The sequence below is a fragment of the Nerophis lumbriciformis genome, linkage group LG01 (genome assembly GCF_033978685.3).
Source record: "Nerophis lumbriciformis linkage group LG01, RoL_Nlum_v2.1, whole genome shotgun sequence".
NCBI classification, from domain to species: Eukaryota; Metazoa; Chordata; class Actinopteri; order Syngnathiformes; family Syngnathidae; genus Nerophis; species Nerophis lumbriciformis.
The window spans coordinates 49,245,345-49,258,256 of NC_084548.2; the positions used below are offsets into that span (position 1 = coordinate 49,245,345).

Below are 12,912 nucleotides of genomic sequence, written 5' to 3' on the forward strand. Positions count from 1 at the left end.
AATAACTAATATAAAAACACATAAAATATAACCTATGTATAGTATTTATATGGCTTAATTAATAAACTTAACGTAACTTAACATACTCATAAATACATTTTAAATAAAACAGACCCATTTTATTTTGTGAAAAAATACAAAATCAACTAAACATCAGTCAACAAAATAAAACTTAAAATGTGCAAAACAAAAAGGAAAAGCAGAATTGAAGTGAGGTTTTAGTGAAGATTGGCATTACAAAAACAATGACATCAGCTTTGAGGGGATGATCCTGTTTCTCCTTTCTGTTAGGATCTGCCTTGTTTTGGAGAAGATTCTTACCTAAGGGACAGATGTTGCTACTATGCACAGTCCATCCATCCATCCATCCATCCATCCATCTTCTTCTGTTTATCCGAGGTCGGGTCACGGGGACAGCAGCCTAAGCAGGGAAGCCCAGACTTCACTCTCCCCAGCCACTTCTTCCAGCTCTTCCCGGAGGATCCCGAGGCGTTCCCAGGCCAGCCGGGAGACATAGTCTTCCCAACGTGTCCTGGGTCTTCCCCGTAGCCTGCTACAGGTCAGACGTGCCCAAAACACCTCCCTAAGGATGAGTTCGGTTGGCATCCTGACCAGATGCCCGAACCACCTCATCTGGCTCCTCTCGATGTGGAGGAGCTGCGGCTTTACTTTGACCTCCTCCCGGATGACAGAGCTTCTCACCCTATCTCTAAGGAAGAGCCCCGCCACCCGGCGGAGGAAACTAATTTCGTCCGTTTGTACCCGTGATCTTGTCCTTTCGGTCATAACCCAAAGCTTATGACCAAAGGTGAGGATGGGAACGTAGATCAACCGGTAAACTGAGAGCGTTTTCTTCCGGCTCAGCTCCTTCTTCACCACAACGGATCGATACAGCGTGCGCATTACTGAAGACGCCGCATCGATCCGCCTCTCGATCTCACGATCCACTCTTCCCTCACTCGCAAAAAAGACTCCAAGGTACTTGAACTCTTCCACTTGGGGAAAGATCTCCTCTCCAACCCGGAGATGGCACTCCACCCTTTTTCGGGTGAGAACCATAGACTCGGACTTGGAGGTGCTGGTTTCCATCTCAGTCGCTTCACACTCGGCTCTGAACCGATCCAGTGAGAGCCGAAGATCTGGAAACGGGTCCGACTTACTGCCGGCAATGCGGACCAAGCTCTGACACTGATCATACAGGGAGCGGGCCGCCACAATCAGACAGTCCGATACCCCATACTCTTTGAGCACTCCCCACAGGACACGGTCGAATGCCTTCTCCAAGTCCAAAAATCACATGTAGACTGGTTGGGCAAACTCCCATGCACCCTCAAGGACCCTGCCGAGAGTATAGAGCTGGTCCACAGTTCCACGACCAGGACGAAAACCACACTTTCCCTCCTGAATCCGAGGTTTGACTATCCGGCGTAGCCTCCTCTCCAGTACACCTGAATAGACCTTACCGGGAAGGCTGAGAAGTGTGATCCTACGATAGTTGGAACACACCCTCCGGTTCCCCTTCTTAAAGAGAGGAACCACCACCCCGGTCTGCCAATCCAGAGGTACCGCCCCCAATGTCCATGTGATGTTGCAGAGTTTTGTCAACCAAGACAGCCCCACAGCATACAGAGCCTTAAGGAACTCCGAGCGGATCTCATCCACTCCCGGGGCCTTGCCATTGAGGAGCTTTTTAACTACCTCGGCAACCTCAGCCCTAGAACTAGGAGAGCCCACTACAGATTCCCCAGACACTGCTTCCTCATAGCAAGACTTGTTGGTGGGATTGAGGAGGTCTTCGAAGTATTCCCTCCACCAATCCACAACATCCGCAGTCAAGGTCAGCAGAAAACCATCCCTACCATACACGGTGTTGACAGTGCACTGCTTCCCCTTCCTGAGGCGGCGGATGGTAGTCCAGAATCGCTTTGAAGCCGTCTGGAAGTCGTTTTTCATGGCTTCCCCGAACTCCTCCCATGTCCGAGTTTTTGCCTCCGTGACCGCTGAAGCCGGACACCGCTTGGCCTGTGGGTACTCGTCGGCTGCCTCCGGAGTCCCATGAGCCAAAAGGACCCAATAGGACTCTTTCTTCAGTTTGACAGGCACCAACCACCTTGCGACCACAGCTCCAATCGGCCGCCTCGGCAATAGAGGTACGGAACATGGTCCACTCGGACTCAATGTCCAGCGCCTCCCTCGTGACGTGTTCAAAGTTCTTCTGGAGGTGGGAATTTAAACTCTCTCTGACAGGAGATTTTGCTAGACGTTCCCAGCAGACCCTCACAATGCGCTTGGGCCTGCCAGGTCTGTCCGGCATCCTCCCCCACCATCGCAGCCAACTCACCACCATGTGGTGATTGGTAGAAAGCTCCGCCCCTCTCTTCACCCGAGTGTCCAAAACATGAGACCGCAAATCCGATGACACAACTACAAAGTCTATCATGGAACTGCGGCCTAGGGTGTCCTGGTTCCAAGTGCACATATGGACACCCTTATGTTTGATAATGGTGTTTGTTATGGACAATCTGTGACGAGCACAAAAGTCCAATAACAAAACACCACTCGGGTTCAGATCCGGGCGGCCATTCTTCCCAATCACGCCTCTCCAGGTTTCACTGTCGTTGAAGTACCCCACTAGAACAAGGGAATCACCCGGAGGAGCACTCTCCAGTACTCCCTCGAGTGAATCTAAGAAGAGTAGGTACTCTGAGCAGTTGTTTGGTGCATAAGCACAAACAACAGTCAGGACCCGTCCCCTCACCCGACGGCAGAGGGAAGCTACCCTCTCGTCCACTGGGTTGAACTCCAACGTGCAGGCTTTGAGCCGGGGGGGCAACAAGAATTTCCACCCCAGCCCGTCGCCTTTCACTGCGTGCAACGCCAGAGTGAAAGAGAGTCCAACTCCTCTCGAGAGAACTGGTTCCAGAGCCCTTGCTGTGCGTCGAAGTGAGTCCCACTATATCTAGCCGGAACTTCTCCACCTAGCGGACTAGCTCAGGCTCCTTCCCCCCCAGCGAGGTGAGGTTCCACGTCCCAAGAGCTAGCTTATGTAGCCAAGGATCGGACCGCCAAGTGCCCTGCCTTTCGCTGCCGTCCGGTTCACATCGCACCCGACCTCTATGGCCACTGCTATGGGTGGTGAGCCCATTGGAGGGGTGACCCACGTTGCCTCTTCGGGCTGTGCCACCAGGCACTCGCCATCGTGCCCCACTTCCGGGCCTGGCTCCGGAGGAGGGCCCCGGTGACCCGCGTCAGGGCGAGGGAAATCTGGGTCCTTTGTTTTTATTTCTCATAGTGGTCTTCAAGCTGCTCTTTGTCTGATCCCTCACCTAGGACCTGTTTGTCTTAGGAGACCCTACCAAGGGGCATGGAAGCCCCCAGACAACATAGCTCCTAAGAACATTCAATCAATCAATCAATGTTTATTTATATAGCCCTAAATCACAAGTGTCTCAAAGGGCTGCACAAGCCACAACGACATCCTCGGTACAGAGCCCACATAAGGGCAAGGAAAAACTCACCCCAGTGGGACGTCGATAGAAATGACTATGAGAAACCTTGGAGAGGACCGCATATGTGGGTAACCCCCCCCCCCCCATCTAGGGGAGACCGAACGCATTTGATGTCGAGTGGGTCTGATTGGGACACGCAAACTCCTCTACCACGATAAGGTGGCAGCTCAGAGAGGAGACTATGCACAGTCTACATCATACTTGCCAACCTTGAGACCTCCGATTTCGGGAAGTGGGGGGAAGGGGGTGGGGTGGGAGTGGTCGGGGGTGGGTTGGGGGGCGTGGTTGGGGCGGGGCGTGGTTAGGGGCGTGGTTAAGAGGGGAGGAGTATATTTACAGCTAGAATTCACCAAGTCAAGTATTTCATATATATATATATATATCTAAGAAATACTTGACTTTCAGTGAATTCTAGCTATATATATATATATATATATATATATATATATATTTATTTTATTATATATATATATGTATATATAAATAAAAGAAATACTTGAATTTCAGTGTTCATTTATTTACACATATACACACACATAACACTCATCTACTCATTGTTGAGTTAAGGGTTGAATTGTCCATCCTTGTTCTATTCTCTGTCATTATTTTTCTAACCATGCTGAACACCCTCTCTGATGATGCATTGATGTGTGGCACGCACAAAAGTGCTTTCATCAAATGCTTTAGAGTCTGGAATCTTCCATCTCTCCCTAGCATGGCCCAAAACCGGTCAATCTTTGCTTCCTGAGGAAGATCTTCAGTGCCAAGCACTTGGTAGTCCACTACATCTTCCCGGAGGCTATCCAGGTCCAATCGCAGCTGCGACTTGGAACTTACAAGCTGTTATGAGAGTAGCGTATGTGTGTGTGTGGCCCTTTAATAGGTGAGCATGTGAGGTGAGTGACGTCAGTGAGTGTGTGGGCGAGAGAAGAGAGGGAGCGGTAGCGTGAGTGCGGGCGGGGACTAGTTTGTTTTGTGTTGGATTGGCTGTGTGCAAGCAATCAATAAAGCAAGATTTGCAACTAATCGCCGGACTCAGGCAGAAAAGGTGCAACAAAGCGTATTTCTTCATCTTACTCGTCGCCATGGCTGTATCTTCCTCGTTCTTCTGTTTCGTCTCCTTGTTGTGTGCGCAGCACTGCACTCTCTAAAAGCCGTATATGTTATTGATGTTATAGATGGCAGTATTGTCCTGTTTAAGAGTGTCACAACATTGCTGTTTACGGCAGAAGAACTGCTTTACGGTAGACAAAGACATGACTGCTGTTGTTGTGTGTTGTTACCGCGCTGGGAGGACGTTAATGAAACTGCCTAACAATAAACCCACATAAGAAACCAAGAACTCGCCCTCGATCATTCTACAGTTATAATGTGTTTGGGGAGGCACACTGTTTATATCGTGGGAAAGCGGACTCAGGTCCGCATGGAGCTGGAGGGGGCATGGCCTCCAGCTGCGCCTGAATTTCGGGAGAAAATTTGTCCCGGGAGGTTTTCGGGAGAGGCGCTGAATTTCGGGAGTCTCCCGGAAAATCCGGGAGGGGTTGGCAAGTATGGTCTACATGTAAAATTGCAGGTTGTGTGTGGAGACTGCTTGATATGAAAAGTATCAGAGATGTTTATCTATATTTATGGAGGAATGTAGTTAATCATACAACTGGCACCCAAAGCTATTAAAAAGCATTGATTATGAATCCAGAAATCGTTTTGAATCGAGAATCGATTCTGAATCGAGTTGTTACCCCCAAGAATTGAATCGAATTGTGTGGTGCCCAAAAATTCACAGCCCTACAGTACAGTGATTGCAAATGAGACACAGAGGTGTAAGAAAACAAGATGAGAACTGGACAGCAGAGCTCAGTGGTGAATATTAAATAAATTAAAAATATATATAGAGACTTTATACCTTTGTGTACCAATATCGATTCCTAGTTACCGGGAATTGATACTGTATCGATTCAAATGAGAACGATAACAATTTCTATGTGACTCAAATGTTTTTGTTCCACAGGGCTAACAATGTTGTGGGACACAGCTAAGTTCCTTTAAAAAAGTTCTCCATCCATCCATTTCCAACTGTTTGTCCCTCCTTGGGTTGCATTTTACAATCAAAACAAAAGGTTTCCACAATTACCTAAGACTATAATAATAAAATTATAATACCATTATACAATGTTTTGTGTTTTATTTGATATTCAATGTGGTTATCAGAGTGGTGGGGCAATGGAAAAAAAATGAATTTTAGGGGCTACAATGTAATCTTCCAGGTTGTTAAGGTTTGGTGTCAGGACAAGTACAATTTACTCAACGACTTTAGTATTTTGCACACGGATTATATGAAATGTAATGGCCTCAGGCGCTGTTTTCCAATTCTGGAATGTGCCCTGTAATAGTTTAATAAAAATTAATCACGCATATGAAGGGTACACTTTGTGACCACTTTGTGCGTACGTGCATCTCCAAAAGAAGGTGAGCAGTACCTGGGTGGTAAAGATAATGGCTGGAAAAAAGACAATTAGCAGCAGGGAGAGCTGCTGCTAACACAGTGCTTTTCAACCACTGTGCCGCGGCACACTAGTGTGCCGTGAGATATTGTCTGGTGTGCCGTGGGAAATTATGCAACTTCACCTAAATGGTCCAAAAAATATTTTTTGCAAATCAATAATTATAATCTGCAAATAATGTGCCGTTGCTTAGTGTCTGCGCTTTGTAAAACTCGGCAGGGTAACGGCGTAATACTCCATGCCAGTAGGTGGCAGCAGGTAGTTAATTGCTTTCTTAAAAGTCGGAAGAGGATGGTTTGTTGTGATCCCAATATGCAGACCACATCGGGAGGCAGTGTGCAGGTAAAAAGGTATGTAATGCTTAAACCAAAAATTAACAAAAGGGAAAGGGAAAGGCAATGGCTATGCAAAACAAAAGTAAAACTGAACTGGCTACAAAGTAAACAGAAACGGAATACTGGACAACAGCAAAAACTTGCAGCGTCCACAAAGTACATCCGTACATGACATGACAATCAACAATGTCCACACAAAGAAGGATAGCAACAATGTAAATAGTCTTGCTTGCTAACCCAAACCAGGTGCGCGGAATAGCGCTCAAAGGAAGACATGAAACCGCTACAGGAAAACACCAACAAAACAGGAAGGGCCACCAAAATAACAGCGCAAGACAAGAACTAAAACACTACACACAAGAAAACACCAACAAACTCAAAATAAGGCACGACGACCTGTTGGAGTTTCATTTTTTAACGTTTTCTGCTGGTGGTGTGCCTCCGGATTTTTTTATGAGAAAAATGTGCCTTCGCTCAAAAAAGGTTGAAAAACACTGACATATCGAGTCTTTTGAAAGTGATTGTGGAAGTGACTGATTTTGCAGTTGAGAGCTGTTTCTTATGCACATGTAGATACAGCGTCTGCAATTTTTCACATTACATGTGCGTGTCCAGACTGGTGACTGGACTAGAAAATAAGGCTGAGTCAAAGGAAACTAAGCAACATGTAGATTCACTTTTCTGGTTCATTGTTCTGATGTGGACAGGTAATGTAGTTGAAGCGTACACACACCAGGTAGGGAAGTACAATGTTGTTGTATGCACTCATATTTATTCTGGTTTTATTTATACATTTACACACATTTTTGGGGCGGTATAGCTCGGTTGGTAGAGTTGCCGTGCCAGCAACTTGAGGGTTGCAGGTTCGATCCCCGCTTCCGCCATCCTAGTCACTGCCGTTGTGTCCTTGGGCAAGACACTTTACCCACCTGCTCCCAGTGCCACCCACACTGGTTTAAATGTAACTTAGATATTGGGTTTCACTATGTAAAGCGCTTTGAGTCACTAGAGAAAAGCAATATATAAATATAATTCACTTCACATACAATACATACATTTTATTCTTATTTATTATGTTTGGGGTTTTTTCTGTGTTGTTAAAATGCTCTTGTTCTACAAAGTTCTTTAGGTGAGAGCATATTCAAAATAGTGATGTCACGGTCAAAGCATGGGGATATTGCACCATCTCAGGGCCACAAACAGCAAAGCACAAGTTGTGCATAGGGCCCACCGGCCACCGATGTGTGGGGGCCCCGGATTCCGTGGCGAAGTGCATGTCAATTAAAATAGTATTTCTTAACCATAGGGCCAGGGCCCATTGCTGGGGCACAAGCACTCTTAAAAGGGCTGCCAAAATATCTGTTTCTCAGCTGTGGTTTGTATGGGTCACAGCGGTACTCAGTTGTAATACACTTTTACGTGCAAGAGGATCCCCTGCTGGCCCCACTGTGGACTGGACATCTGCGGTACCTTCCAGGGTTTCTCGTTGTCCCCATTGGGTTGAGTTTTTTCTTGCCCTGATGTGGGATCTGAGCTATATAAGTAAACTTTGATGTATTGCTTGATTGACTTTTCCACCATTTGTGGCAGTAGTAACAATATCAAACAAAAGAAGTCTGGAGCTAAAGTCATAAAGAAGTTTTTTAAGTGCAGAAATTATGACTAAAATAATGAAGCTGTATTTTCATTTAATTGTATTGACATTTTGAGAGAGGGGTGTCAAACTCATTTTAGATCGGGGGCCACATGGAGAAAAATCTACTCCGAAGTGGGCCTGACTGGTAAAATCATGGCACGATAACTTAAAAATAAAGACAACTTCAGATTGTTTTCTTTATTTAAAGGGGAACATTATCACCAGACCTATGTAAGCGTCAATATATACCTTGATGTTGCAGAAAAAAGACCATATATTTTTTTAACCGATTTCCGAACTCTAAATAGGTGAATTTTGGCGAATTAAACGCCTTTCTATTATTCGCTCTCGGAGCGATGACTTCACAACGTGACGTCACATCGGGAAGCAATCCGCCATTTTCTCACTTTCGTCGGTGTGTTGTCGGAGGGTGTAACAATACGAGCAGGGATGGATTCAAGTTGCACCAGTGGCCCAAAGATGCGAAAGTGGCAAGAAATTGGACGAAATTTGTTCAAAATACGAGGCTGTGGGGAAAGCCGACGAAATGGTCAGTCGTTTGTTCCGCACACTTTACCGACGAAAGCTATGCTACGACAGAGATGGCAAGAATGTGTGGATATCCTGTGACACTCAAAGCAGATGCTGACATCAACTCCAAAACTGGACAGATCAGCTTTCAGGAAAAGAGAGCGGATGAGGGTATGTCTACAGAATATATTAATTGATGAAAACTTTATTCATTACTCGCGGTTTTACGTAAAATATTATACATAAACTGTGTTTACCAAAAATTTAGCTTAAAAACATTTAAATGCAGACAGCCCTCAAAGTGCATGTTGTTGCCAAATGTATTTCATATGCTGTAAACCTAGTTCATAGTTGTTAGTTTTCTTTAATGCCAAACAAACACATACCAATCGTTTTTTAGAAGGCGATCGCCAAATTCGTCCTCGCTTTCTCCCGTGTCGCTGGCTGTCGTGTCGTTTTCGTCGGTTTCGCTTGCATACGGTTCAAACCGATATGGCTCAATAGCTTCAGTTTCTTCTTCAATTTCATTTTCGCTACCTGCCTCCACACTACAACCATCCGTTTCAATACATGCGTAATCTGTTGAATCGCTTAAGCCGCTGAAATCCGAGTCTGAATCCGAGCTAATGTCGCTATATCTTGCTGTTCTATCCGCCATGTTTGTTTGTATTGGCATCACTGTGTGACGTCACAGGAAAATGGACGGGTGTATATAACGATGGTTAAAATCAGGCACTTTGAAGCTTTTTTTAGGGATATTGCGTGATGGGTAAAATTTTGAAAAAAACTTCGAAAAATAAAATAAGCCACAGGGAACTGATTTTTAATGGTTTTAACCCTTCTGAAATTGTTATAATGTTCCCCTTTAAAAACAGGCAAAGCACATTCTGAAAATGTAAAAATCATAATGTTGGTGGTTTTTTTTACACTTACATGTTGCGGTTAATAGTGTTCTATCTTAATTTGTCGTTATTTATATTTTCTGAATAAATTATGTGATAATGTTCATCAGTCAACTCATTAGTGTTAATTTTTAATCTATCAAGATAAAAAAAATTATATCAAAATCAAAATACAGTATGTTATTTATGTAGTTTGATCATTTTCCTCGACTGGTGTGCTAACATCATGTGGTTTATTTTGTACATATGTAGTATCATCTACAAAGATACAAAGAACTGCTATTGCGACATCCAGTGGATACACTTAGAACAGCAGTTTCTTTCATTCAAAAATTTCAGGTTAATTTTTATACTTGGCAAATTCATTCCGCGGGCCAGATAACACCTGTTGGTGGGCCTGATTCGACCCTCGGGCCGTACGTTTGGCACCACTGTTTTAAGACCATATGCAATTATTACCACCCTGGACAATCGCCACCTCATCGCAGGGCCAACAAATGCTTTTTTTAAATTGCCATTTATGCCTTAATTTGCGCAAAATCCATTTATTGACCTTTAATGCTTTTTAATGTCCCTGGAGAAATTAAGTTTCAGGCCCCAATTTAGCCAGGGATGGCCCTGCACCACCTTATGCAATGTTCACAATAACCATGCAACAAAATAACAGACTAAATCCCACCAATAGAGTAATATTGGTGACAATTCCGATCCACATCTCATCTCTGTCTCCAATATCCTTGATTAAAAAAGTTTTAAAAAAAAGTTTAACTGAATGGCTCTTTGAAAGGAAGAGAACCGGTCCACTTCAAAGAGCCATACATCCCATCTCTATTAGCAGGGAAGGATAGAAGCCACGAAGAAGAGTCCAAACTGCATCTCGGAAACGTCTTCTTCTTCTTAGTCTTTTTCTCTCCTCCCCTTTTCTCGCCAAATCCGCCGCACAGCTCCATATCTCTCTCTCTCTCTCTCTCTCTCTCTCTCTCTCTCTCTCTCTCTCTCTCTCTCTCTCTCTCTCTCTCTCTCTCTCTCTCTCTCTCTCTCTCTCTCTCTCTCTCTCTCTCTCTCTCTCTCTCTCTCTCTCTCTCTCCGTCTCTCTTTCTCAAATTGACATTGGTCTGCCTCGAAACATGATAACAGAAAAGCCTCCACGCGCTCCGCATTTTAAGCAAGCGTAAAGACGTTTGTTTAAAAAAAAAAAAAAAAAAGATATAAAAAAAAAAAGAAAAAAGAAAAAGGGAGCTCGCACCGGATCGTGGTCCGCGCGCGTCCACGAGGACTAATATCGCGCTAATTTAGTGGCGCGTGCACCTTTCTAGAGCTGCGAGATATATTTCTAGATCCTTCTAGAAAGTCACCATGAACGTGCACGCCTTCATTCGAGCCAGCTTTGGATTTGTGGGCTTTTGCCTGGTCGCCTTTGTCCAACAGTCCACTTCAGGAAGTAAAACCAGCCAAGGTAAGTTTTCACCTCCTCCACTTACTATCTGACAACTGCTGCGATGGGCTCATTTATGTTCAAATAAAGCCCCTAATGAGGCTAAGTGCTCCCTTACAGAGCCACTGAGCTCTAAAAAAGTGCCACAGGTTGTGTGAGTGCGTTAAAGACACAAATGCTAAGGCACAACATGTTGATTTGAAAGAACTTCACTCTCAAATTTGGGGAAGAAATGTCATCCCAATGAGGTTTGCTGTCATTCCAGGGCTTGACTTTGATCTTGAGCTGAAGGCTTATGTTTCATAGCCCATCCTGCAGGTACTTGCGGCGAGACTAGCAGGAGGCATTTGTCACAGCCCAGACAAGTATTTGACACCCGGCTGTAACGCACACACGCAGGAGCCTGTGAGTGTCAGACACTGCAGCTACAGTGCCGAGCTGCCCCGCCGCCTGCCCTCTTGCTCCCCTGTCCTGTGAGAAAACGCTCCAGAGCACACACAAGCCGGCCCGGCCTCAATCCCCGCCATTCCCGACACCTTGCAGGAACAAGCGGGGCACAGTATTCCACATTGTCCTGCTCCTCTCAGGTTATCATCACTTTATTTTTTTTCCCCACAATGCTAAATGCTCAAGGCGAGCCCTGCCAGAAGTATTTGCATGCAAAGTAAGACGGAGATGTTTCACACACACAAAAAGACATCTCTCGGGCGGTCGACACGGCGAAAAAAGAAAAAAGAAAGGGGGTGGGTGACTCTTTTGCATCCTGGGTGGTCTGCCCCCACTTGTGGGAAAACTCAATATTTACATTTTGCAATTAGAACTACTTTTTTCTGACTTTATTGTCCGCAACATTGATTACACGCTTCCTTGCAGAGTGGAATGAGTGTTGGTGTGGAATGGCGTGCACCTGTTGGTTGGTCACCAGTCAGCAGGCCTCACTTCCTGTGGCTCCGAAGCTATTTGAGAGCCTGTTTTGTATCCACACCGAAAATAAATATTGCTCTTGACGTCCGTGCCGCTGACAAGTCGGCAAGCTGGGAACAATTTTTGCACCGCGGGATGAACAAAGCCTTTACAAATGTACAATTTGTCAGCTCAACAGTTATTCAAGGCAGATGTTCCTGACAAAGGTCTTTGTCTTTCATCAATGTCAGGCTAATCATGGCACTTAGACATCAGTCATTACTTAGGGGATGGGAAGAGACGCAGTGGAATGAGTGGAGAGTGGATTTGAGGATGTGATGGAGAGGATGACAAAAAAAGAGGAAAAACCTGAGAGATCAAGCTTGCACAGAGCAGGAGCTGAAAGAGAGGAGCATAGACGTCATGGCAAATCACTTTCCCTCCAACACAGTTAGGAGCTCTTCTCTAATGCGGCAGCACCAAGGCAACGGTTGGTGTGGGCCTGACATGTTGCCGTGCTTGGCTGTGTTGGTGTAACCTCTGCTCTGGGGCCTGGGGGTCTAAAGACACAGGGCCGCCTGAGTGGGGAGGAAGGCCACATCCAGGTCCGGTCACACTGTGGGAACCGAGCAGCCTTGGCAATCTGAGGCCTGAGTGACGGGGCGCTTACCTAGAGATGCTGCCTCCACTCTGGAGAGGAGAGAGAGAGAGAAGGAGAGAGAGCCCCCACCCACCCCCGACATTCACTCCCCCTTTTCCTTTTGCACCAAACTCTTGCTTTGTTTGCTTTGTCTCCGCTTCCTTTCCTTTGCATTTAATGAAGTAGCTGCGCTTTTTCCCAGTCAGACCGTAAGGAAAGTTACACACGCTCTGTCAGCAAAGCCATTTTCTAGTTTTGTTCGGTCCTGTCCAGCCAACTTTTATATGTGAACCAAGGCTAGATATGATGTCTTATAAGCATATTTGGTGATGACAGCCACATTTATTAATTTTTCCATTAAGTCAAGTCCAGTCTATTTAAGTAACGCCAATTCAAAACAGAAGTTATCTCAAGGGACTTTAGACACTGCACAGGTCAAGAACCACGCTCCCCATACATTAAAGAAAACCAACTGAATACCCACATGATCAAGGACATGACGAAGGGAAAATTCACCATA

At 45.4% G+C, this 12,912-nt stretch overlaps 1 protein-coding gene across 3 annotated transcripts in view; it reads left to right on the forward strand.

Annotated features, from left to right (window-relative positions):
* Window positions 1–10,511: 10,511 nt before the first annotated feature.
* LOC133622555 (signal peptide, CUB and EGF-like domain-containing protein 3) overlaps window positions 10,512–12,912 on the forward strand; it is a 236,710-nt gene continuing 234,309 nt past the window's right edge. For all 3 annotated transcript variants that reach the window (XM_061985394.2, XM_061985402.2, XM_061985388.2), the window contains exon 1: window positions 10,512–10,870. In XM_061985394.2, the coding sequence (XP_061841378.1) occupies window positions 10,771–10,870 (100 nt within the window). In that variant the 5' untranslated portion in view covers window positions 10,512–10,770. The remainder of the gene's footprint in view (window positions 10,871–12,912) is intronic.